A 24,349-nucleotide genomic window follows, 5' to 3' on the forward strand; every position below is an offset into this window, starting at 1 on the left:
AGTGCTTAGCATAGCAAGGTAGGTCTATATGGTAGCCTAGAGGCAGCCCCAGCCATGACTGAAAAAGGCATGTGAAGCCCCCCGACTGGATTTTAGGATAGGATAGAAATTACCCTGTATTCCTTTTCCTGGAGAAAGTGTGTTGTGTCTCTTATTAGGCTTATGAGCTGGACTTGCCATGTGGCTCTGGCACTGTCAAAAAGAAGTGGGTCCCTGGCATGGGAGTGATACCAGTGGGAAGCTGACAGGTCTGAAGCTTTCAATTGCATGTGTGTAGTAAGAAGAGCACTTCAATGAAAGGAAGAGCCTCAGAGTCAGTGCCAGGGTGCTTGCAAGTCCCTCTCATCTTTGACCTTCAATTGTCTTTTCTTCTTGGCTTCCTTTCCAACTCTGTACCTCCCCTCACTATGGAGTCCCATCCTTTCTAATCATCGAGATGTGCACTAAAGTCTACATAAGAGAACCCAGACAGCTGACGTATGAGGGGTAGCTCAGCTTTTGCATCCCTGTGACAGGATGATGACACACAAAGACATTACATTGGCTTCCAAGTCTAGATCTATAAATATATTTATTATAATATAACAAGAACTTAACAATAAACATATACTATGTACAATACCATTACAGAGAACCCTGTTTTATATCATTCACAGAAATAGCCAGTTTTGCTCCAGTGTGATAGATGAGGAGAGAAACGGAATTTCAATGTCATCTGTGTTGAGTCTCGCTGACCACTAGAACCTCCTTTGGAGGCAGACGCACACCAATGCTAACATTAGCCCTGCCCCAGGCAGTTAGGAATTTGTGCTCCAGTCCTTGGGTTCACACTTGCACCCTGTTTGACATAAATACTTTAAATGACATACAATGTATGTAGTTTTGTGCTTATTACTTTTTAAAATAATAAATAATATTAAAAACTGCATAACGAAGCTCGGTTTATCTCGTCCAAGTGGGAGCCACACTTGTAGTGCTAGAAGTTGATGCCCAACGTTAGAACTGGAATTTTGTGTCATCAAATGCTGAAAGATGGAAAGCGTGTCCTGTCTTTTTCTCTTATAAATGGTCGTTATCATGAAATGATGGCAAGTTGACTTCCCAGATATAAAAGTGGTAAATGTGTATTTGGTACCAACTTCGACTCAACAGCGCAGTGGTGGCGGCGGTGGCGGCAGCATTCTTCCTGCCCTGGAATGGAAACTGTTTACCGTGTGAGGTTTGGGGGGCTAAGGACTAGCGCGAGGGCCTTTCTCTTTTGAGCCACGGTGTGACCTCCCTCCTGGCTTCCCTTTTCTCAGGTTCATATGTGACAAGAAGAGTGGTTCTGCTCACGCCCTCAGGCCTTGGCTGTCATGGCTCGACTAAGAAGGCTGTCCCCATCCTGAGAGCTCTTGTGGCAGGTGCCTTAATATATAGCTATGAATATCAAAAATAGTCTCCTGTGCTTTATAGATGCTTATTCTCCCTCCTTCCCTTCCCACTGGCCTGGGTCCTCAGCTTGACCTCATGGAGGGAGCTGGGCCGCTGTCCAGAGCCAGAAGTGGGCTCCTTCTAGAACAGACTCTTCTTCCTTGGGTAATGCCTCCACGAGGCACAGCTTTTATGGGGCTGTCTGGGAGTTACTTTTTCTAAAAATAAAATGGGGGCATTGCCCACCCCAGGAGAGATCCTCTATTCTGCACATAGAAAAATGAGAGCAAATGCCCCCCTCTGGCACTACCTACAAAGAGCTTTGGGAATTCCCACATTATCCCTCTTGTGGCCTCCTCCTCTCAGTACTTAAAAATAGCCTTTTTGTTTATCAAGAAAATGCCTCAGAAATCTAAACAATTCATACTGGGTAAGAGAAAGCTAGCGCAATCACTTTGTCCTTCTCCAGCAAAAACACAGTAGAAAAACCTGTGAAGGACGGACAGCTGTGCCTGCTCCCCGGCTGTCCTGTGGCTGCCACCCCTTGCTCAGCGTGGGCAGCTGGGCTTCTCTTCCGCCCCGGTGGGGACCGGCAGCCTCCTGGGCCTTGTGATGCACAGTATTGTCCCTTGTTTTCTGTCGGCCACTGAACGTGTAGATTGGTTAAAAAACAAAAGTAGGAATCAAAGTGATAAGGACACTTTGATCTTATTCCAAGAGAGCCTGATGCCTAGTGCTGTCATAAGATAACAGATCTATGGTTGTTTAGGGATCAAGCTTACTCTGCAGGAAGGAAAAAAACAGCTTCTCTCTCCCAGTTGAAAAATACGTGAAACTCTATTGCACCTGGCAGAGCGAGCACCCCCGTTCAGAGCGAACACCAGTGCAGGAGGCAGCCAGCCCGGCGGCGGGGTCGTGGTTTCTGCTGCTCTGAGCGCAATGCCACTGTCTCACCCAAAGGCGAGGATGATTTCCTACATTCAATGTAGAGCGTATTCAACATGTTGAACGCAGTGAGTTCCTTGATTGTGTTTTGTTGGCTTCTTGTTTGTGTCGCTGGAAAATTATCATTGTGTGGCACTTGCCTCACCAGACTTGTCCACAGTCTTGTTGTGGGCTTTCTACTGACGTCAGCCGCTTTGGATGTATTTCTTGATCACAACACAGCCGTGTCTGAACACGGGGCAGGGCATGTGGGGGAGGAGGGTCCATGTATTGGTTGTGGGCTCGTAGGCTTCCATGTTGCCCAGCGCGGGCCCCTCACTGCTGACAATGCCTCCAGTTGCATAAATCTTGCCATCAAGCACCACGGCACTGTTGGGGGAAAGCGGGGACAGAATTAGGCATTTTACTTCCAACCTGGCCCTGGAGATAGGTTCTCAACATCGTGTCCTGTGGTAGGCTGCCTGTACCTTTTGCAAAAGTCATCTGGGATCTTGCTGCCCTTCTTTGCCCTCTGACTTGGGCTGGCATAAGAAAAACTCCAGGGCCAGTCAGGATGCTGTGCTATGCCACCCTGTGAGCAGCAGAAGGCACTCCCTCCCCGCCTCACCAGAGTGACTAACCATGGCTGTGAGAGGAAAGATTCCTGTGTGGGCACTCGGCTCAGGTGACTGAGGCTTTCTGGAGACTCTTTTGTTGTGTGGCACATGCAGCCTTCCTATGGCTCAATCAAATTGGGAACATGACTCACAAGAATGATGGGAGATAATAAGGAGGTCAACTGGAATTGAACGTCAGCCACTGGACTGGGAGATCTACCTGCCAAGGTGCTCCCATGTGACCTGGTGCTGCTGCCCACCCAGGATTGCAAGGGCTGGGCATGCTCTGCAGGGTGACTGCTGGCTGTGCCTGGACCCCTTCCCTATGTGACACTCACTGGCTGGGTCCTGTTGTCTTGGTCACTTCCTCTCGTCATGAGGGCTCAGCATCTGGCCCCTCTCTGCACTTACTCCCTTAAAGCGTTTCAGCTACCTGACGTCCACATCCTTGTTTCTAGTCCTGACTCTTTTGTTTTAGTTAATGGCCATTTTTTCCTGGCTATTCCCTGACATTGGACACATACCTTTTCAAAGGCTCCACTGTTTCTGAAATGTCTTAAACAGAACACATCAGTCTGGACTTCTTACCAGACCCTGAAGCTTCCAGTCTTCTCTCTTAATTCCATGCCACCTGGGGCCCTCATATTTTCCTTCTGTGGTGTACTTATGCCCTGATTCCCTTGCAAGACCCAGCTTAACTCTCCATTTGCCATTAGGTCTTTCCCATTCATTTCTTTCTTTCTTTCTTTTTTGAGACAGAGTTTCACTCTTGTTGCCTATACTGGAGTGCAATGGCGTGATCTCACTGCAACCTACATCTCCTGGGTTCAAGCGATTCTCCTGCCTCAGTCTCCCGAGTAGCTGGGATTACAGGCATGTGCTACCACGCCCAGCTAATTTTTTTATTTTTAGTAGAGATGGAGTTTCACCATGTTGGCCAGGCTGGTCTCAAACTCCTTATCTCAAGTGATCCACCGCATCGGCCTCCCAAAGTGCTGGGATTACAGGTGTGAGCCACTGCACCTGGCCGTGGGGCCCCTTCTTATTCTGTTCCTCTTAGTCCAGGAAAGGATGGAGCTGGAAGAGCAGGGACTGGTATCTCACTGCCGCAGGCCAGGAGGCCTGGAAACCGAGCCGCCCTCGGCCCTCTACCTTCTCTTGCTGCAGAGGAGGGTGTGTGTGCGTGCTTTTTCCAGTCAGCCTTTGAGACTCGTCGTTGTGCAGCTGAGCCCCAAGCATAGCTCCCAAGGCCATCAGGATCATTCATGCCCTCAGAGCATTCCCCCAAGAGGTCACTTGTCTCAGTAGGGTATCACACAGCTCTGGCCTGGCACCGCCTTCCATCTGCGATGGGGCAGGTGGTCCTGGGGGAAGCTGTCCTCGCCTCACTGAGAGCAGGGTAGCCTTGACGCCTTCGGGAAATGCTTTATTTTTGCTGGAGCTGGGGTCAGCTGGAGTCCCGGGGTTGGGTTCCTGGGCCAGAGGCTGCTGCGGGCTGCTCTACCCTACCGGTCCGGGCTAACACCCACTCCTGTGATTGGCGGGGGGAAGGCCACTGCTCTGGGCCTGAAGATCACTGAATGGCAGGAAATCACTGTGGTCACACCCCTCCTCCCGCTCCTCCGTCCCAGCCCTAGCCAAGGTGCTGCAGCCTCTCACCTGCAGAACTGGCGAGAGTGGTTCATGTTTGGGCCCGCCTTAATGTTTCCTTTCTCAGGGTCGTAGATGGTGGTGGCTCTGGCATAAGCCCCGCCCAGGATGAAAACGAAGCCATTGAGGGTGACAGCGGGGGCATACTTGTTGTCTGTGAGGAGAGCAGAGCAGGCAGGTCACGGCATCTTGTCTCGGACTTCCCTCTCCTTTTCTTTCCCAGCAGACCCTCCAGGGAAGGAAGCTGGAAAGACTTCTAAGAAGGGAGGGATTGGCCTGAAGACAGGCCTGGGACCTAGGGGAACCTGGAGCCTTCTCCAGACACGTGAGCTGGGGGCTCAGCAACTCCTGCCCCCCTCCGGAGCTGTTGGGCTTAGTCTGACTTCTGGGGATGGGATACTGAACAAATCAGCGAGGCAGGGGTGCGGCCCTGGCCCTCGGCTGAGGACACCGCCGGTTCTCACCAATCATTGGGGACTCGATGAAGCTCCACGTGTTGGTCTGAGGAACGTAAGACTGGAGGACGCCCGCAGCTCGGCCTGCCTCATTCACCCCACCAAACACATAGATCTTTCCGCCGCACACTGTGGCTGCGGCAGAGTGCACTGCCTTGGGCAGAGGGGCCACTGCCTCCCATTGGTTGGTGATGGTGTCGTACCTGCAGGAGAGGAGAAAAAGAGCCCAGGGTCAAGATGGACCTTGTGCAGGGCAGAAGCCACAGCAAGAGCAGCACACTACCATCTGGTCCTTGCCCTCAGCATGGCCAGCATAGCCTGAGATCACATAGTGGGGGGCACTGCCGTGAGACACTCAAGGCCTCCTAGGGTCTGGTCCAGACTAGCCCTCAGCCTTCCTCTGGAATGTCAGTGGGCTCTTTCTGCCTGTGGCAGCCACTGTGCAGAATTCCTGTCTCCTTCCTTTTGCTCACGCAGTGCTCCCCGCTCTATCCAGCTCAATCTTGCCCTTGCATTCCGCAGTGCTGGACTGAGCATTTGCTTTATAGCCAGGTCCTGGGCTGCAAACTGGAGAAATGCACTAGATGAAGCACCATTCCTCGAGGAGGCTATGACTGCTTGGGAAAGGCAGCCAAAGAGAACACACAAAGAACAATTACACGCAGGATGCTGGGTGGGCTGAAGGCAAGAAACCCAAGGTGCACACGGGGGCGGCACCAGCAGCTCCAGTAGGTGCCGATACTCAGGCTGGGCCTTGAAGGGTGAATAGGCCACTAGCTAGGTGACCAGGAAGTGGGAATGAGTGGGCACAGGTGAAGGGAGGGCAGTGGCAAAGGCGGCATTTAGGGAGAATTTAGAATGCAGGCAGTCCCCAACTTAATGATTTTTTCAGTTTATGATGGTGCAAAATGATTGGCATTTTCATGTAATGTGTAGTGTTCAATAAAATGCATGAGATATTTGACATTTTATTATAAAACAGGCTTTGTGTTAGATGCTTTTGCCCAACTGTAGGCTAATGTAAGTGTTTGGAGTATGTTTAAGATAAGCCGGGTAAACCATGATGTTCAGTAGGGCAGGCATATTAAATGCATTTCTGACTTAGAATATTTTCAGCGTATAATGAGTTCATCAGGACATAACCCCATTGTCCATCAAGGTGCTTCTGTAGTATGGAATGGCTGGAAGTGGGGGGTAGTTAAAAAGGGCCATGTGTGTCAAGCTAATGGAGTTGGGCTTTATCTGGAGTGCAGCAGGGAAGTCCTGAAGGTTTGTTTGTTTGAGACAGGGTCTTTCTCTGTTGCCCAGGCTAGAATGCAGTGTCATGATCACGGCTCATTGCAGCCTTGATCTTCTGGGCTTAAGCAATTCTCCCACCTTAGCCTCCTGAGTAGTTGGGACTACAGGTGTGTACCATCATGCCTGCCTAATTTTTCGATTTTTCCTAGAGATGAGGTCTCCCTGTGTTGCCCAGGCTGGTCTTGAACCCCTGAGCTTAAGCAGTCCTCCCACCTTGGCCTCCTAAAGTGCTGGGATTACAGGTGTGAGCCACAGTGCCTGGCTGCCCTAAAGGTTTTAAGCAGGGAAATAATGTGAACAAATTTGGCCTCTGGAGAGATCACTGTGTCTGCAGGGTGGAGTATGTCCTGGAGTGAGGAGGTCAGAAGCAGGGAGACTAGTTAGGTGAGACTAGTCTGCGCAAGAAACTTGGAGAGACGCAACAGTGGCTTGGACCAAGGAATGATAAGAGTATGAGGACATGGGAGCAGAGGAAGTGGAATGGGTGTGTTTGCTCATTGATGAGATGCTGGCGCTAAGGGAATAGTTGCCAAGGATGGCCCAGGGTCTGGCTTGGGAGGCTGGCTGGTGGTGACACTGCTGGTGGTGACTCTGCTGGTGGTAACACTACTGGTGGGATGGGGAGGTTGGGGGAGGAGGGTGATTTCTGTTTTTTTCACAGGAAGTTTAAAGTATTTGTGGGCAACAGATAGGGGATGTGCAGCAGACAGTCACATATTTGGGTGTGGATGAAATAGCTGTGCGATCTCTGGCACAGCTGGAAATGGAAGCTCAGGAATGTGCTGGGGAGATGTGTACTGCGTGGGGGCTAAGGACAAATTGGGGACATGTGGCCTTTAGGAGGGGAGCTGAGAGGCATCCTGGGAGGGCAGCCAGGGTCCCAACAGCGAGGGAGTGGCTGTGTCACTGAAGGCGAGGGCTTCAAGGATGGAGGATGGAATCTCTAGCAGGCCACTGCTCTATAGTCAAGGGCACTTCAGTTAAAACAAGAGGCGCAGAAGCCAATTGTGTCAGTGGAGACCGCAGGTGTGTGTAGACTTCTTTTGGAAGAAACTTAACTGTGAAGTGGCACAGAGGATAGGGCCTAGAAAAGAATCCAGAGCTGAGAGGGGTCAATGGAATGCTGATGAATGTTTAACAACCAGTTCTCTAGGGAAAAAGTCATGGTTTGTAGCATTTGCTGATTTCTGCGATGTCACTCCTCCCATTTGGCTGATTTCAAGCTGCCATTGGGATGTTGCCGAACATGGAGTTGGAAAGAGAAGTGCTGTGGCTACCATTCTCCGGAATCTCCTCCCTGGAGAGATGCGTTGGGCATAGATAAACTCAGGGCCCAAGACAGTAGTAAAAATTAGGAAGTGGTGAGTTTTGAGCATGGATTACCTTTGTTTTTAATACTGTGTATATAATTTAATTTTTAGTAATTAAAAATTGTTAAATTTTTGTGTTAACAACTGGCTTACAGAAACTTTAACAACTGTACAAATTTTAAAGTCTGTAATTTTAACATTCAGATCTCACCAGCCAGCACACAATGGGTTTTGTTTTACTTTTGGAGGGGAATGTTTAATTGTGTTTACATGCTGATAGGAAGGAGTCCAGCTGGATAAGGAAAGGTTAAATGTATATGAAAGAGAGGGGAGAGCTGATGCTGGAAGGCTTCCAGGAAGTGGATGAATGGAATCCAAAGTGTGGAGGGAACATGGAGTCCATTTGTACAGGAGAGGAAGGCAAAGATGGCGTGAGTGTAGCCATATTTGTGGGAGTGACGGCAGGAAGGCAAGTAAGTTCTTGACTGATGGCTCCATTTTGTTTGTGAAGCAGGAGTCAGAGTTGACAAAGTCGTGGGGAGTCTGTGGGGTCAGATCTGTAGGGTCAGATCTACCGCTGATGAAGGAAACCCAGAAAGACTGCCTCGCAGCGGGAAGGGCCCGGTAAGGGACGGGCCTTCCCTTCCTGTGTGGTGGGGCCCGAGTGTTGGGTGAGAGTTCCTCCATCGCATTCAGTCCCCAGGGCTGGGCGCAAATGGTTGGGTGGAGCAGATGTGCTGGTGTGGGGTGCAGGACAAAGCAGCAGAGGAAGAGGATGAAATGACAGAACATGAGTTCCAGACAGGACAGTGGAGAGGGACAACAGGAGGCAGCTGTGGGAAAAGCAGACTTGGGGCTCAGCAGCCTGGGTCACTGGGATATTTGAGGTCTTCTTCACAGGACAGCTGGAGTATCGGTCTTCAGTGTTTCTGTCGGTTCCTCGGGGGCTGCTCTCCTAACTCCAGTTGCCTCCACGCTTACTCAGGCCCTCCCAGTGGGGGACACATCTACCGCTCAACACACTGCTCACTGTGAGTGCCTGAATGCAAAGTGAGGTCTGGGTGCCGCGTGCTGTGTGGCCAGGGTTGGGTCTGTCCCCACCATATCTTCCCTGGGAAGCACATAGGGCCCGCTTGCTTTCTGTGAGCCTCCTTGGGGCACAAGCCATAACTGGGTCACAGCCCAGAGCCCCAGGAAGCTGGCCTCCCCAGCCCGTGCCTCTGCCTCTGAGTGAGGGTGATGTGACGTTCAGTTCTGTGCTTGGATTTGAGAAGAAGCTGGAATGTCTTAAAGGGCAGCAGCGGGCTGATTCAATTAAGTCCCAGATGAATAATATGTGGCTTATATGAAATGGAGTAAGTGTCTTTTTGGACAGTGTCAGAAGTTCAGATATCTGTTTTTTAAGCCAATATGGCAGGGATCCAAAGAGCTCCTGCAGAAGGAGCTGGGAGACAGTGGAAGATTATGTGGCTGTTAGTCCTCAGTCTTTCAGTATGATGGCACATTGCACCAAATGTGAATTTCCTGAGAGTTTGTTATTCCAGGTGGCTGATTGCCAAGCCATGAGCCCTCCCGTCAGCTCAATCTGTCAGCTTCCTGCTTGAGAAGGATATGCTAATGACATGCAAATGACCCCCGCCGAGCGAGGCACTCTGCTATCATTTATCCAGTAACCACAGCTACTGCAATATATTGCTATAAAATATTAGATCCAGTTATTTATATAATGATATGATACAGGTTTGTCTATTGCACTGTCTTAATCTATAATTATATGATCTTGCTCTATTTCTGTAATACCGTAATGTAATATAATTATAATGCACCATATATCTCATTCATTATCAATATAATAGCCATTTGTACCATTAGCGCTTCCTGGGGAACAAAGCACCCTCATGTCTGTCCCCATTACCCTGACCTTCCTGTCACCCTGAATTCTCATCATCGTCACTGTGCGGCACAGATAGCAACTTACCCGAAGGGGGTCCAGCTATGCTTCTTGGAAAGCAGTGGGCGTTCCTTCCCCTGCACCCTCCAACCCACTTGCACGCACACTGCCCAGGGGTCTTCAAGCCTGTATCCTGTCCCTACAAGGACAGCTGGCAGAGTCTGGTGGGCTGAGGAAGGGCTCAGGGCCCCTCAGGGTACCCTTTTGTCCTGGACTGCTCCTTCATCTCTTGGGTTCCTAGGGTGGTCTCGCTCACACTGTGCCCACGCTGCCCTTTCACAGCCAGAAGGAGGGCCTAGCCCCCCAGGAAAGGCCCATCCATGCAACCCCTGGGTCTTGGAAAACAGCCCCAGGGCCCTGGAAGAGCGGCGCTTGTCTCGCTGCTTAGTGGGTGCATTTGATCCTTGAACAAATCCCTATATTTATCAACAAGCATAAGTTTGCAAAATGAGTAATCAGTGTCTTAGGAGATTAAAAATAGCTGACGAAAGTAAGACAGAATGACGGATCTAGCTCAGTTTACTCCTACAGAGAAAATGCCTCCTTTTTCATGTGGTTATCGGATGGCAAATGATCGGAAGCAGATGCTTCCAGAATGCTTGGGGCATGCACAGCTGGGCAGTGGGTCACTCTGAAGGCCACCAGTACCAGGGCCAACCCAGGCCCAGGAACAGTGCTAAGGTCCTCATCATCACGCGGGAATGCCCATGATTGCCAGATCAACATGACAATCAAATGCTGTTACTGAGCCATCTCTGGGCTCCACTTGGGGGAGTTAAAAGCCCACAGTGAGTGTTCAGAGCCTGTCACTCTGCAACCATCTTTGCTGTAACATTTGTCAAGTGTCCAATTAGCCACCAAGGGGGAAAAATACAAATTGAGGGGTACGTGTTGCTTCACAGGCAACATGATGTCCCATGGGAATATGTGCTTTCTGGTGGCACATGGCAGCGGGAGGGGGGGGCAGGGGGTGCTCAGGTGCAGGAGGGGCTCTGGCGATCTTAGCTGCCTCCCCTGGGCTGTGCTTTGGGCCAGGTCAGCCTGATGCGTTATCTTCCAGGCACTAGTTTCTCCAACAGCAGGACTAAGCCCCCTTTCTGCTGCCTGAGGAAGCTTCCTGAGTGCTTCCTCTAGGTCCGTTCTCTGTACAAACAGTCTCCCTGGCTCAAGGGAAAAGGATTTTGTGTTCTTACTCAGAAGCAGCCTCTTCAGCCCATGCCCCTCATGCCTGTCTCTGAGCCTCCACGATGGCCTCGGGAGGAAGCCAGCCTGGGACTCCCAGCCGATGGCAGGTTCACACAGGTGGTCCTTTGGCTTATTTTTTCTTCTGGAAAGTTCTAGAGGGTTGGCAAGCATGTTCTCCCTAAATTGCTTAGTTTGTGTGCAGTGGCCCTTCCCTGTGTAACGAACAGATGTCCTGGTGTGTGTGGCTGGAGGGAGGAAGGGAGTTCCCTGATGAGGTACCTCCGCTTGGCAGGACAAGGATGCCCTGCCGCCGGCACGACCTGCATTTTAAACATTGCCTCCAGCTTTGCGCAAAACCCCAGCAGTCTCTGGGCTGGTACTCACGGTGCAGGGTGTTCACTGACTGCCTGGCCAGGAGGGTCTGGCTCCTCCCGGGCCTCCCGCAACTGGATCTTGGGCCTCCGGCTTGTCTGACACCTAAATGGGTGTCAGGATGGAAGCACCCCATCTCCCATCTCAGCGACTGCAAAGGTGACACAGATGCCATCCCACCTGCTTCTACCCCACACCCTGGTGCCCCCGATGCTGTGACTGAAGAGCCTGGGATGACCGCCCTTATGAATGGTCCAGGCTCTGCTCCTTCGCCACTGAGTGGGTGTCGTCTGTTCTTGGTGCACATAAGAGCATGCCCCTGTCCTGAACATGGCCTCATTACCTCTCCACGTGGTCCACGTTGCCTGCCACGCCAAGTCCTCCGAGGGTGTAAATCTTCCCATCATAGACGAGGCTGTTGTGCCGACAGCGGGGCACTGTCATTCTGGAGACGAGGTTCCAGTTATCGAGCAGGGACATGTAGCACCAGACATCGGCCAGCGTCACCCCTGATTCCATCCCACCTGGAGGCAGTGTGGGAGGCAGAGAGAGCAGGCAGGGTGAGGAGGGGCCCGGGGTCAGCAGGCGCAGCCCCAGGGGCAGAGGAGGCCTTCACCTGCAAAGCTGACGCTAACGGGCCGTGGCCTTCCTCAGCTCTGAGGTGGGGAGCAGGCCCCTAGGGATCCCCATGCCCTGTCCTGCCCCAGCGCCGGGGGGCCTCACCTGAGAGGTAGATGTTGTCCCCGGCACTCACTACACTGAAGAACTCGCGGTCGTAGAAAGGCAGCGAGGCCAAGGGGTACCACTTGTTGTTCTGCGGGTTCCAGCAGGTGACAGCCACCAGTGAGCGCTGGGTCATCCCCACCATCTGACGGCCCCCAACCAAGACGATGACCTCAGCCACACCTGCAGGGACACAGATGGGCGTCCTTGGGACACACCCTAAGACTGTCAGCATCTGTGCCTGGCACCTCGCTGGGACCACTGAGCCCAGGATGCTGCTTCTGGGAGGTGGGGGGTGTGCCCTTCCATACCTGCGGAGAGGCGCGGCCGGGTTCGGGGCGTCTGCATCTCCTGGCGAGCATGGGGCAGCATATGGTAGCGTTTGGCCTCGTTCACCAGGTCCCGGCAGGCTTCTGATGACTTGATCAGCTCTTCATTGTCAACCACGTTGAGCAGATAGCTGGGGTGGATGAAGGGGAGGCGGACCACAGCCAGGAGCTCAGCGGCATACTGCAGGGTAAAGGGGACAGGGAATCTTCTTAGACTAGCAAGAGGGAGCCACCTTCTGGAAGGAAAGAAATGGTGTGGGGCTGCACAAGAATGGAGAATTCTAGGCTGCGTCGGGCTTGGGAATGTAGCTGCTCTGCTCTGCCAGCCTAGACAGAGGCAATGGAGGTCTGGTCAGCTGGAGGTGTGGAGGGGAAGGTGGGGAGCGTAGGGGTTGGGAGGGGAGGCTGGCAGCCTGCAGCCAGCCCTGTGGCAGATCAGGATATTGGGGGTGGGGGCGGGGGGGTTAAAATGAGGAAGACATGATTATTAAAGAGCTATGAGTGTGGCGGGGACCAAGGAACAGGTGGGAGGACCCAGGAAAGCTTCAAGGAGATGGCAATTGTGAAGCTTGCAAGTCCCAGCCGTGGGAGCCGGCGTCTCCCCAGCACTGACAACTCTTTCAGTGGTGCTCCATGTCCCATGGCCTGAAACTGTCACCCTGCAGAGGAGGTTTCACAGGCTCACTTGACTCTCCCCTCCTAGCAAACTCTGCTGATCACTCTACTTTCATTTCATCCCATGAGTAAGTGGTAACCACCGGAGGCCAGGCACGAAGCTCATCACTGTGGGTGCAAAGACCAATGTGACCTGGTCTCTGACGTCAAGGGGTACACAGTTTAATGGGAGGGGATCTGCTACCAAAAATGCACGGGGGGCAAGAGGAGGGTCTAGTGAGGGCTTGTAGTGGGTGCAGGAGTAAGAGGTTTTGCTTGCAGAGGGCATGGCATCTGGATGGGGTATGCAAATGGGCAGACTTCTGCCAGGCACAGGGTCGCGGGGAGGGCAGACATTCGAAGCCCGTGTAGAGGTGTTGGAGAGTGACAGAGAATGGACTTGTATGGGGTTTATTCTTATTAGATGGAACAGGCTTTTGTTGAGGAGGCGTCTAGGGAGACAGGGAGAAGTGAGGGAAGAGAGGCTGGGGAGGCCAGGCCATGCTCAACAAGGACCGTACAGTTTCCCCTGCGGAGTTGATGAGGCAACTGACGAGGGGTTGAGTGGAGGGATGAGGCGTTCAGGGTGCTTTCAGAAACACTGCTCAGGCGGGAGGGTGGAAAATAGATTTGGAGGGAGCAAGACAGAGGCAGGGAAACCACTTCAGAGACGCTGCAGTCATCCTGGCGAGATGCCGGTCTCAATGGGGAGAGGGAAGTTGATTCGCTTAAAGGGGAGGAAGGAGGCAGGAGTGAGTGTGGTGTAGCCAAATGGCTGTGGAAGACGGGGGAGGAGGCTAGGCTTTGGTTTTGGGAGCAGGCATGGCTGAACTAAGGAGCCCAGGAAGAGGTGCAGGCTTTGGGCTTGGTGAATTAGGAGAATCTGTGGACATCCTGTTGGAGAGGCCCAGAAGGCCACTGAGCAGAGGGGTCGGAAGCTCAGGAGAGGGTTCTGGGTCTGAGACACAGATCTGGGAGTCACAGAGAATTGTGGCAGTCACAGTTATTAGATGCCCCATCGAACTTCCTACCTCTGAGAATAAACGCTGCCTCCCCACCTGATCAGTCTGAGGACCCCTTTCTCTGGGCTCAGCGGCTGGGTCCAGGGCAGGGGCACTCTCTGCATCCTGTCTTTACCCAACACAGGACCTCACACCCTTCGGCTTCCTGAGTGCAGAGGTTTCCATTTGGCCCATCGGGGGCTCCCTGTCCCCTCAACAACCAGAGCAGGGGCAGGCTCCTCCTGCTGGGCCCGTGCTCCTGGGAGCCCCAGAGTCCCCTGGCTTAGGCACCCACCTCACCGTGCAGAGCGCAGGTGCTGCGGCTCTTGGCTGACTTGGATCTCCTTTGGGGTGGAATGCCAGCCCTCGAGGATGCTTTGGCGACTGGTTTCTCATCTCTATGCCCTCCCTTCACCTCTCTGCTGCTCAGGGGGAGCAGGACAAGCCTCCCACACCTCCCTTCATCCTTGCTGCAGATCCCATTGCCGCAGAGGGACCCCAAACCCAGAGAGAAGGGGTGGGGGCGGGCCAGGCCCCACCTGTGTGCGTGTCGCGGGGTCCTTCTTGATCCACTTGATGACCGTCTCATACACCAGCTCCTCGGCCTTGGTGTTGAGGCTGTCGTTGGAGACGTAGGCGATGAAGTCGTCCTTGGAGATGCTGAGGATCTCCTCCTGGGCGGCCACCTCGGGGAAGATCTGCAGCGCGAAGGCCTTGGCCATGTGGTAGAGCTCGCTGCACTGCATGGCCTCAGCCATGGCCAGCACGCCCAGGCAGTTGCTGGCCGTCAGCTGCTTCTCTGAGGGTGAGAGCACAGGACCACTGACCCAAGGGCCCTGGAAGCAGTTGCCACCTGTTTCCATTGCTGTCACCCTGGATCCCTCTCTGAGCCCACATCCTGGGGACCCTACCTCCAGCATCCAGAGTCCCTGCAGGTCCCCTTCCTGCGTGTCTGGAGCCTTCGATCCTTCTCCCGGGTTCTCCCCTATCCCATCTTATGCTGACTTCGGGGGGCCTCCCTCTGAGTGCACAGGTCCTGACAGAAGGACTGAGACTGGGAGGCCTGAAGTGCGAGATCCCTGCTTGGAGCCTGGGCCTGGGCTGGGGTCAGGAGTCACACTGTCGCTGAGGTCAAGGGTGGCACTGAGGCTTACAGCATCTTCCAGGAGGTGCCAGGCATGTCTGCGGCCCCAGACGCCTTCACTCAGCTGTGTCAGCAGTAGCACCCCTCACACACCTCCCACCTTCTTGCACAGTCTTCTGCTGCACCCAATGGGACCCACTGGGGTCTGGGGTCCTCCTGGTCAGCTCTCCTGGGCTTAGTGGCTAGGTTCAGAGTGGGAGCCATCTCTGTATCCTGTTTACCCAATATGGTCCCTCCCAGGGCCTCACACTCTTCCCCCTTCATGCTGGTGGTTCTTCCAGCCCAGATGTGTCTGGGTTCTTGGAGGCCCATCCGTGGGCAAACCTAACTGTCGCCATGGCTCCCGGCACTTCCAGAATGCTCGGTGCTCATCTGTCCTCACAGATCTGCCCATGTCTAGGCTGAGCGCTGGCTTTCTCTCTGCACTCCACACCCTAGCCCACTGGTTCTTTTTTTTAGTTTTGAGATGGAGCCTCGCTCTGTCTCCTGGGGTTGGAGTGCAGTGGCACAATCCCAGCTCACTGCAACCTCCGCCTCCAGGGTTCAAGTGATTCTCCTGCCTCAGCCTCCTGAGTAGCTGGGACTACAGGCATGCATCACCATGTCCAGCTTATTTATATATTTTTAGTAGAGATGGGGTTTCCCCATATTGGCCAGGCTGGTCTCAAACTCCTGACCTCAGGTGATCCACCTCCTCAGCCTCCCAAAGTGTTGGGATTACAGGCGTGAGCCACCATGCCTGGCCACCACTGGCTCTTTGGGGGCTTTCATCTCTGTCCCTCCCTCACCTTGCTGTCGCCACGTGGGGAAACATCAAGTGTAAAGGCAGAATGTTGTTTGGGTCAGGGACCCCCTGGGAACTCTGATACTCAGTCCCCATCCTGGGCAGCAGATCTGGGTACTCAAGGGACAGGTCAGATGTCTAGACCTGTGCAGGCATCTGGAGCGGCCCAGGTATGAATAAAGCGAAGGGAAACAAAGTTTGAGCTGCGCTGTTTGGGTCTAGAAAACGGGGCTGTGAGGCCAAGGCCATGCGCTCTCCCCACAAGCAGAGCATGTGCACAGGCCTCATGGTGCCATTTGTTCTCACGAGGCCTGGAGGGGCACAGTGCGACTCTTCCACCTACAGAGAAATGACATGGAGTCCCCTTCATTCCATGCCAGGGAAAGACGGCCTTTGCAGGTGGTTATCCGAATTACCCTCTTAAAATAGCCCTGCCAAACCCAGCCACATGAGAGGGAGCTTCAGCTGTGCACACACAGCCCTCCCCGCTCTGTCCTTGCTGTTTCGAGTTCTCTGCCCATTTGCACTCTTTCCCCCAAGTGACACACGTGGCCCCCGGGCTCACCGAGAAAGGACACGCAGACTTTGCAGAAGGTGTGGAACTGGAACTTGCTGGCCGCCTCCAGCAGGGTCTTGGCATTGGCCGAGTCGATGACTAGGGAGCCAGTGTAGACAAACTCCAGCAGCAACTCCAGGACATCTGCCTGCAGATTCGACAGGACCAGCTCCAGCTTCTCCCGGCCACCCTGGCCACTGTCTTGCACGGACCTAGGCACAGAGACCAGGGCGTCCTTACCCGCCGCCCCGCGGCCACCGTGCCGCTTCCTCACAGGGCTAGGTCTCCCTGCACACCTTGATCACGCCCTTGGTTTTAGGACTTAAAGGACACAGCAATGACACACCTGAACCTAACGCTCTGACACGGGATCTGAAAGAGAAGAGTCTGACCAGAGACGCCCAAAAGAACAGAAAACCCTGCTTATCACTACTCGGCATGTCCATGCAAAAAAAGATGCAAATCAAAAAGCATGAGCCATGGATGGGGACGAGGACCAGGACTGGCCTCAAAGGGAAACAATACGGTTCCGCCCACTGCTGGCCCTGGCATCTCCACCAAAGCAGACCAACACGTCCCAGCCCAGTCCCGCCTGCCTTGGGTGGCAGATTCTCCAAGGTGACCGAGGCTTGGGAGGCCCCCAACTGGCTGTGATCCCAGCCAATCCAGAGATATGCTCTGATCGCCCCAAGACTGAGGGCCCCAAGTTGCCCCAGAACCCCCTCCAACCCCACCTCTTACCAAAAACATATTGTTTCCTTTTAGGCATGGGAAGGAAGCCCTTCATGACATTGCTTTGAAACTGACAAGACAAGATAGACAGACAGAATGGTCAGAGCCAGGAGGAGGGGAGAGGAAACAACCAAGGACTTCCGCCACAGACAGCCAGCAGCCATGACCTGGGACCTGGCCCGGGGCGGGGCCCTCCTGCCACATGGAACACGGGGTCAGAGGTCAGAGTGGCCTGTGTGTAGAGTGTGCATCGGGCTTGGGAACTGGGGGGAGCAGGGGAGGGACACAAATATATCAATCTGTTTATATCTGGTGTCTACAGGAATACAAAACCATTGCAAAGGCTCCTAAGGCCTGGCAGCTGCCCCTAAAGCTGGACCTGGAAGGAAACAGATAAGATGAAGCAAGAGTGACACTGATACAGAAGTGACGGCAGGAGGAAAAACACACGGCGCGTTGGGAGTCTGGAGGCGGTTTCTCAGGCCTCGGCTTGGCCGCCCCATCCTGGCTGCTCCAACCAGCCCTGCTTCCCGCCCTGAGCCCAGGTCCTGCCTTGGGCTGGGCTCAGCCACATGTCTGGGAAAAGACCTCTGTGGTCCACTCACTCACTTCCGAGGAGGCCACAGGGCAAGATGTTTGTGACGGTTCCCTTGTGTGCATCTGCGGCTGGCGGTGGGGCTGTCAAGGTGTCCAGCAAGCAAGCAGGCTGGCCGTAGAGAGGCCGGCTGCCAGATGGGTGGGTGGGTGGGTGGGCGGGCGGAAAGAGCATGGGGCAGGGAGCTGGCGGGGGCTGGGTGCCCGGGCTCTGCCACCCACAGGTGGGCAGCCTTGGCCTCCCGGGCCCTCAGCCTCCTCTTCTGCAAAACAAGAGGGTGGAACTAGATGAGGTCTGAATTCCCATGGAGATTTTATGTGACAGAGGCTGCAAAATGCCCTTCCCATGAGATTCTTCTCTACGTGGCAGTACCTGAAATTCCACCATTAGAGCGACATTCTCTCAGGTTAGGCACTGGCCTCCCAGGGCCTCTGAAGCACTGTCATGGCCAGGAGGAGGGTGGGTGGCACTGTGATCCGGCTGCCCAGCTGGCGTCCAGGCTCCCTCCCAGGGCGGCCATGCTGGGCCCTCCCCATACAACAGCTTATCCGACCGGGACCCCAAGGGGCCTCTGCCTCCAAGCCCTGGGCCAGCCCAGAAGGCAGAGGGGGCAAGGTGCCAGCTCCACAGAGGCCCCTCCAAATCCCCCCACACAGAGTGACTCCTAAAGTGACTTAACACACCTAGTCTTCTGCTGTCAGGATGGATGTCCATGCCTCGGTGGCTTTGTTAAGTGTAAAAATAATTCACTATGTGATCACTTAAAATCACAGAAATCCTCAACACCCCTGGCCCCAGAGCCATCTGGTCGACCGTGTACTCCTGTCTTCACTGCCTAGGCCTTCATTCCTACCAACTGCTGTCTGGCCTCTCCTCCGCATGCCCTTCGTGCCCTGTGGAGGTCACACTGGGCCACAGCTTTCTCCTGAGGCCTCTGGTCACTGCTGCCTCCACCTCTGGCCAGACCACTTGTCTACCCAGGAGTCCTCAGGCACAGGAGCTCAAAGCCAGTGGAGGGCTGAGCCCAGGGGGACTTCAGACTTCAGGATGTGTGAGCACACACATGTGCACACATGGATATGCACACACACACGCACACACAGATGCACACAAGTACACACATATGCACACATATGCATATACACACACATGCACACATATGCACTGATGCTAGGAACCATGGAGTCACCCGGTGGGGAGGGGTGCTGGGCAGATGGACAGTCCATGGCTGGAGTGACAGGTACAATGGGACCCGCATGGCTGCCCTGAGGGGTGCTGCCTGTCTTGCCCACAGTCTGAGCCAGGGAGTGGGTCTTGGCAACCAGGCACGGGAGGAGGGGTGCAGGTGTCATACAGCATCGCAGGTGTCGTCTAGACTGGGGAGGACCCCTGGCCACAGAAGGCATGGCTGTGGCTCTGTTCCTCCCGGCCCCTTGTGAGGGCCACCTGCGGGGTGGAGAGGGCTGCTGGGCAGATCAGGCTTGGGAATGGCTGCAGAAGCACAGGGGAATGTGATGGGGGCTCTTCAGAATCTGAGCTCAAGATCCGGAGGAGGCGAGGCCCCAGAGGGCGAGGCCTGTGCCTCTTAGCGACACACACGGTTTACACAGGCCTGTGTGCGTGGCCTAGAGAGCTGTGAGAGGGTGGGGGCGCCTCTCTATCCCTGGACACCAGGCTATCTTGGAACTGGACTCTAGTGCTCCTTAAGCCTCTTCCATCTGAGCAGGGAGCCCAGAGGTGACACCCCTGTGACGGGTGACTCTAGTCGCTGACAAGGGGCTCTGTCTTCCGCAGGCTGTTCCGTCCCTGCCCTGAGCCATAACTTGTCCTGTCCTACTGGGCCCCATGGAGTGAGTGGCTTGGGGTGCTGCTGGCCCATCGGGTCATGATGTGGCTTTGGAGGGACTGCAGCAGGGCAGATGGGCAGCACTACCCTTCTCTATGAAGCTGGCACAGGGGAGTGGGGTGTAGAGTGAGGGACAGGCTGGTGCTGCCCAGCCACATAGGCCCCATGGGGTCTGCCGGAAGACTAGAGCTTCCCAGAGTCACCTCCTTCTGGGTGCAGGGTGCCCAGGAGAGGCCAGGGTCTGGGACGCAGCCTCTGCACAGCAGAGGAATGGCTAGGCCCAACTACCGGGATGTTTGCAATCCTGCCATCAGCCATGGGCTCATCCAGGATTAGAAATGCCCTTCCGGACATCAGGACAGAGGCCCTCGTTCACCTGCACGCACGTCAGAGGTCAGGTGTTTTCATTTTGCAAGTTGGAACTGGGCGCTGTCTGGAGCCCAGACAGGAATCCATGGGCAGCGGTGGGTGAGGGATGGGCACGGGGCAGGTGGCTGGGACCCAGCTCTGCTCAGAAGAGAGGACCCTGCCCATGCAAGGACACCTGGGCATGTCACCAGCTGCAGGACACACCCATGGACATGCATGAGTCTCCCTGGGTCTTGAGGATTTGTGTGGCTCAGGCCCACCCTTGGCAACTTGATGACAGATGTGGCTCATGCCATTGTGCCAGCATCCACGATGAGACATGGGAGTCCCGTTATCTGGCTTCCAAGCCATACCTGCCCTCTCTACCAAGTAAGGTGGCAGGCGCTGCCACCCACACATGCCAGCTGCTCAGGGAAGAGGGCCAAGGGTGTGGGGCTCTGGGCAGCACTTTCCTGGGACCCTTCTACACGGCCACAGGGGGCAGCTGAGCCCAAAGGGACTCAGCTGCTGGCTGGGAGAGGACACTGAGACCCACCTCTCCCGCTTATGGCCTGGCTGTCATTTTTATAAAACACACATCTGGTTGCAACACTCCCAGGCTCCTGTGACCCAGGTCCAGCCTCCCTCCAGCCACATCCCCTGCAAGCCACCCTCATGCCTGGCCCTGCAGCAATGTGGAGTCACCTGTGGGGCCTGAAACCCCCTCCTGCTTTTTGAACTTGCTCTTCCTCACCTGTCTGCCCAGCCGATGCCCGTTCTTCACAACCCACATCAGATGCCATCTCTCCAAGGAGCCTCCCTGAACGCCCCTCCCCCACAGCCCAGCCCTTGGCCCACCAGTCTCTGAAGTGCCATCTCCACTCGTCTCCTTGCCTGTCTACAGCGTGTCCCCATCAGACTGTGGGCTCGGCTGGTGTTGGGTGTGAGCCCCAGTGCCGGGAGCGGTTCCTGTGTGTTTGCTGAGTGAGGAGCGAGTGAATGACTTGAATTCCCATGTGTCCGTCCTGTGGCTCCAGGGGAGGGCATCTGCACTGGGGTTGGGTCTGGCAAGCACTGTCCTTGCTGGGCTCGGGGGCTGGGTCAATGTCCTCCCTGGGGCTACAGTGGTGGACGTATCACCTGTCTCAGGCTGGGGGTGGGAGTCTGGTCTGAGCCTCCAAACCTGGGGGGGACAGCAGGGAGGAGTCACCTGGCCCTGTCAGGGCTCATCCAGGAAGGGCCAATGTTGACCCCATGGAGGTCTGCACCAGGACAGAGGTCCCAGAGATGGTCCCTACTCCCTCCCCTTACAAGAGCGCAGCTGCCTGAGGGGAAGCCCCTGCCTGGGGTCAGAGGGCAAGGCCATGCCTCTGCACTGGGCCAGTCCAGCTGCTGCACAGTAAGTCTCCAGGGTCATGGATGCGAAGGGGACTGAAAAGACATGGTGACATCAGCTTCTCTCTGACCGTCAAGAATGTGAAATTCTCTGATTTTACGTGGCGGGAAAGGAAACCATCTTCCTATGAAGACTCAGCTTTCCTCCCGAGAAGGCACTTGTTTGCTCTGTGGCTGCAAACCTACATGGTGACTTTCAGCCGCAGGGCACCCTGGGGCTTGGCTTTGGCCTCCCCTCCTTTTTCCTGTGTGACCCTCCTGTATGCTGAAGGCACCCCAGCCCCATCTCTACAGACCTCAGACCTTTCTGGGTTCAGATCCATGTACCTGGCTGCCTACAGGCAGCCCAACCTCGGGAGCTGGGTGTCCATCAGGCTGCTCAGCTCAACACGCCAGATGCTCAACTGCTCAGATCCCTAGCTCTCCTGACACTGGCCTATGGACCTGCTCTCCTCCCTGTGGCCTCTGATGCCCATGACACCTCACCTTCTTGGGTCCTGGTGCTGGCACTTGGGAAGCCTCTCCATCCTGGCCCTGCCCATCCTCTGCCCATCACCCCCAGGTGTCAGAGCTGGAAGGAGACCTGGGCATCATTTGAACCAATTTCCTGATTTATAGATGAGAAAGCCCCGGGTGCAGGAGGGGACGTGACCAGCCTGAGGTCACAGGACAAGCGGCAGAGTCAGGTGTAGGACCCAGGTCTCCTACCTGCTGGGGGGGTGTCCTCCTCCAGCCTGGTCCTTTCTGACCAGGGCGACCGAGACACATCCTACTGTTCCCCCACCTTTGGGCGGGTGCCCCTTCCCCACTGCTCTTGATGTTCCTCACCTCAGACCATGCCCAGCTGCTAGCACGGGGTCTGTGGGAGGGCCATCTGGCCCACCCCGCCCTTCCCCGCTCATGCCCCACCCCGCTGCCCCGAACACTCTTCCTCCCTCTTCTCAGCCTGCCCAAGGAGCCTTCACTACTTCGGGTTCCCACCTGGTGGACGCTCTTCTCTGTTGTGTGCAAATTTGGCTTTCAATGTGCGGTCTCTGAAAGCCATCCAGGGCCCCATGCTCCTCTCGCCCACCACATTCTAGCTGGGGACTAGGCTGCTGCTTAGCACCGACCTGCCCCGCTCTGTCCTCTTCAGCTGGTTTGGAGAGGTCAGCCCCCTAGGACACTCATCTGCAATCTGGCAGCCAGATACGGGCCCTTGCTGTCCAGGATTCACCAAGAGTGGCAGCACAGTCTTCCCTGGCCTGGTGAGACCAATGCCCCTCACCCCTGGGCTTGGACAGAGAGAGCCCAAGCCCTGGGGGCAGGAGACCCGAGGTGTCCATGAGACGGGAAGTCCCAAGGAGCCTGCCCCTTCCTGCGAGGCTGAGGGCCAGCATGTGGCCAGGTGGGGCCTCCCCACAGGGCAGCTTGGCTCTACATGAAAGGACGGATCAGAGAGGAGACGCCAGCCAGGGAGCCATCCTGAAACAAAACACAGTCACTCCGGGGTTAGTTGGCAAGTCCAAACATGGCACGGGGAAGCAGAGGTCCTGTCCTCCCTCTGAGCACAGTCCCGGCTCAGCGTCTGCCCCGGAGAGGCTGCAAGGCAAGAGGAGCAGCGGCGTTCATCTGCTGAGGGCTGAGAGAAACGTGAGCGTTACCCCGGGCTGGCCCCGGCTGCTCTCCCTCACTATGGAGCTGGAAGGTGGCCCCTGACTTCTTTGCAAAGGTATGAAGCAGACAAATTAAAAAATCAACATAATGAAGAAAAGAAAAAAGATGCTCATGCACCAGTAAGACTCATTCAGGTAGAAATAGCCGGGGTGGAGGGCAGGAGGGAGGGAGCAGAGGCTGAGAGTGACCGTGTTTAGGACACAGCTGGTCTGCGCGCCCATAGTGCCGGTTTAGGCTCAGGGTACAGAGATGGGACATGCAGCATGGCTCAGGCTCTGGCTACAAGTCTCTTCTCCCTGACTTGGGCTGAGGAAAAGCGGTCCCGGGGGCATCGTGTGCTCCTCAGTGGGGACAGCCTGGTCGATGTGCTTTCCTGGCATTATTTACACCGACAGCAGGGATGATGGCACTGGGGACCCTGCTCTGGCGCAGTGGGGCAGTGGGCAGTGATCCCTTAAAATAGAGCCTACAGTCCTGCTAATCTCAGGGAGGGCTTGTGAGCCACTGAGAACCTGGGATCTCAGGGGTGGGGCTGGGGGTTGTCTACTGCTGGCAGAGGCCCCTGGTGACCAGCAAAGCTGTGGGTGGGGGCGGGTGCTGGGGGCAGTGGCTGCTCTGAGGCTGCGTGTGAGAGGGCTCAGGGAGGGGGAGGAGGAGGAGGAGAGATGGCTACTGGCTCTGTGACAGGGAGTCACGCTTCAGGAACCTGCAAGAGAGGGGAAGAGAAAAGCGACACAAAAGCGTCCTACAAAGGAACAGACCCGACCACAGCTGGAAGGAAGGCAAACCTTTGAATCAGGTCCTTGAAATACAAGCTGCAGGAAGCTAGAACATTTTGGTGGACTTCAAACTCTCTGCCTTCAACAACAATTTTCAGGTCTGTAAACGCTTTCGCTCTGCGTTGCTGGTTCAATTCCTTCAACATTTCTGCAGAACAGAGAAGACAGACAGGGCCAGGTTCCCATTAAGAGTTTTTTTTAATTAAATTTTTTTTCAAGAAGTAGAGAAATAGGAAATACTTGATACTGTTTCTTGGCAAGACTGGCTCAACACTGACAGTCAAAAGAAGTCACACACATAATGCATCAACAAGCAGCCACTGGGAGGGGCTAATAGCCAAAGGAACCACAACTTCCGAAAGCAAAGAAACCAAATATGATAAAAAAAAATCAAACCCAGAAACTGAAAGGTTGGGGGAGAGATTCCCATACTGACGATTGGAAACATAGAGAATACATTATCACAGACAACTAAAAACTGTTATAGAACTACGGAGCAAGTTCTCCAAATGCCAGTGGGTGCCGATGTATTGGAGACCAAGTCAAGCATGGCACTGTGATGTAAGATGGGCTGGGTATGGTTCAAAGGAATCACAACCACAAAACCTGCAAAAACAGCGTCCCTCATGTT

General features: G+C 54.7%; 1 protein-coding gene across 1 annotated transcript in view; it reads right to left on the minus strand.

Annotated features, from left to right (window-relative positions):
• Positions 1–545: 545 nt before the first annotated feature.
• KLHL29 (kelch like family member 29) overlaps positions 546–24,349 on the minus strand; it is a 318,875-nt gene continuing 295,071 nt past the window's right edge. Inside the window, exons 6-14 of the mRNA XM_032293996.1 lie at positions 23,728–23,866; positions 16,377–16,579; positions 14,423–14,682; positions 12,211–12,409; positions 11,900–12,082; positions 11,520–11,700; positions 5,069–5,262; positions 4,614–4,758; positions 546–2,727 (exon numbers count right to left, since the gene is read on the minus strand). Coding sequence (XP_032149887.1) covers positions 2,544–2,727; positions 4,614–4,758; positions 5,069–5,262; positions 11,520–11,700; positions 11,900–12,082; positions 12,211–12,409; positions 14,423–14,682; positions 16,377–16,579; positions 23,728–23,866 — 1,688 coding nt within the window. The 3' untranslated portion in view covers positions 546–2,543. The remainder of the gene's footprint in view (positions 2,728–4,613; positions 4,759–5,068; positions 5,263–11,519; positions 11,701–11,899; positions 12,083–12,210; positions 12,410–14,422; positions 14,683–16,376; positions 16,580–23,727; positions 23,867–24,349) is intronic.

Source organism: Sapajus apella, unplaced genomic scaffold, assembly GCF_009761245.1.
Source record: "Sapajus apella isolate SASKATOON/1434 unplaced genomic scaffold, GSC_monkey_1.0 scaffold31, whole genome shotgun sequence".
NCBI lineage: Eukaryota > Metazoa > Chordata > Mammalia > Primates > Cebidae > Sapajus > Sapajus apella.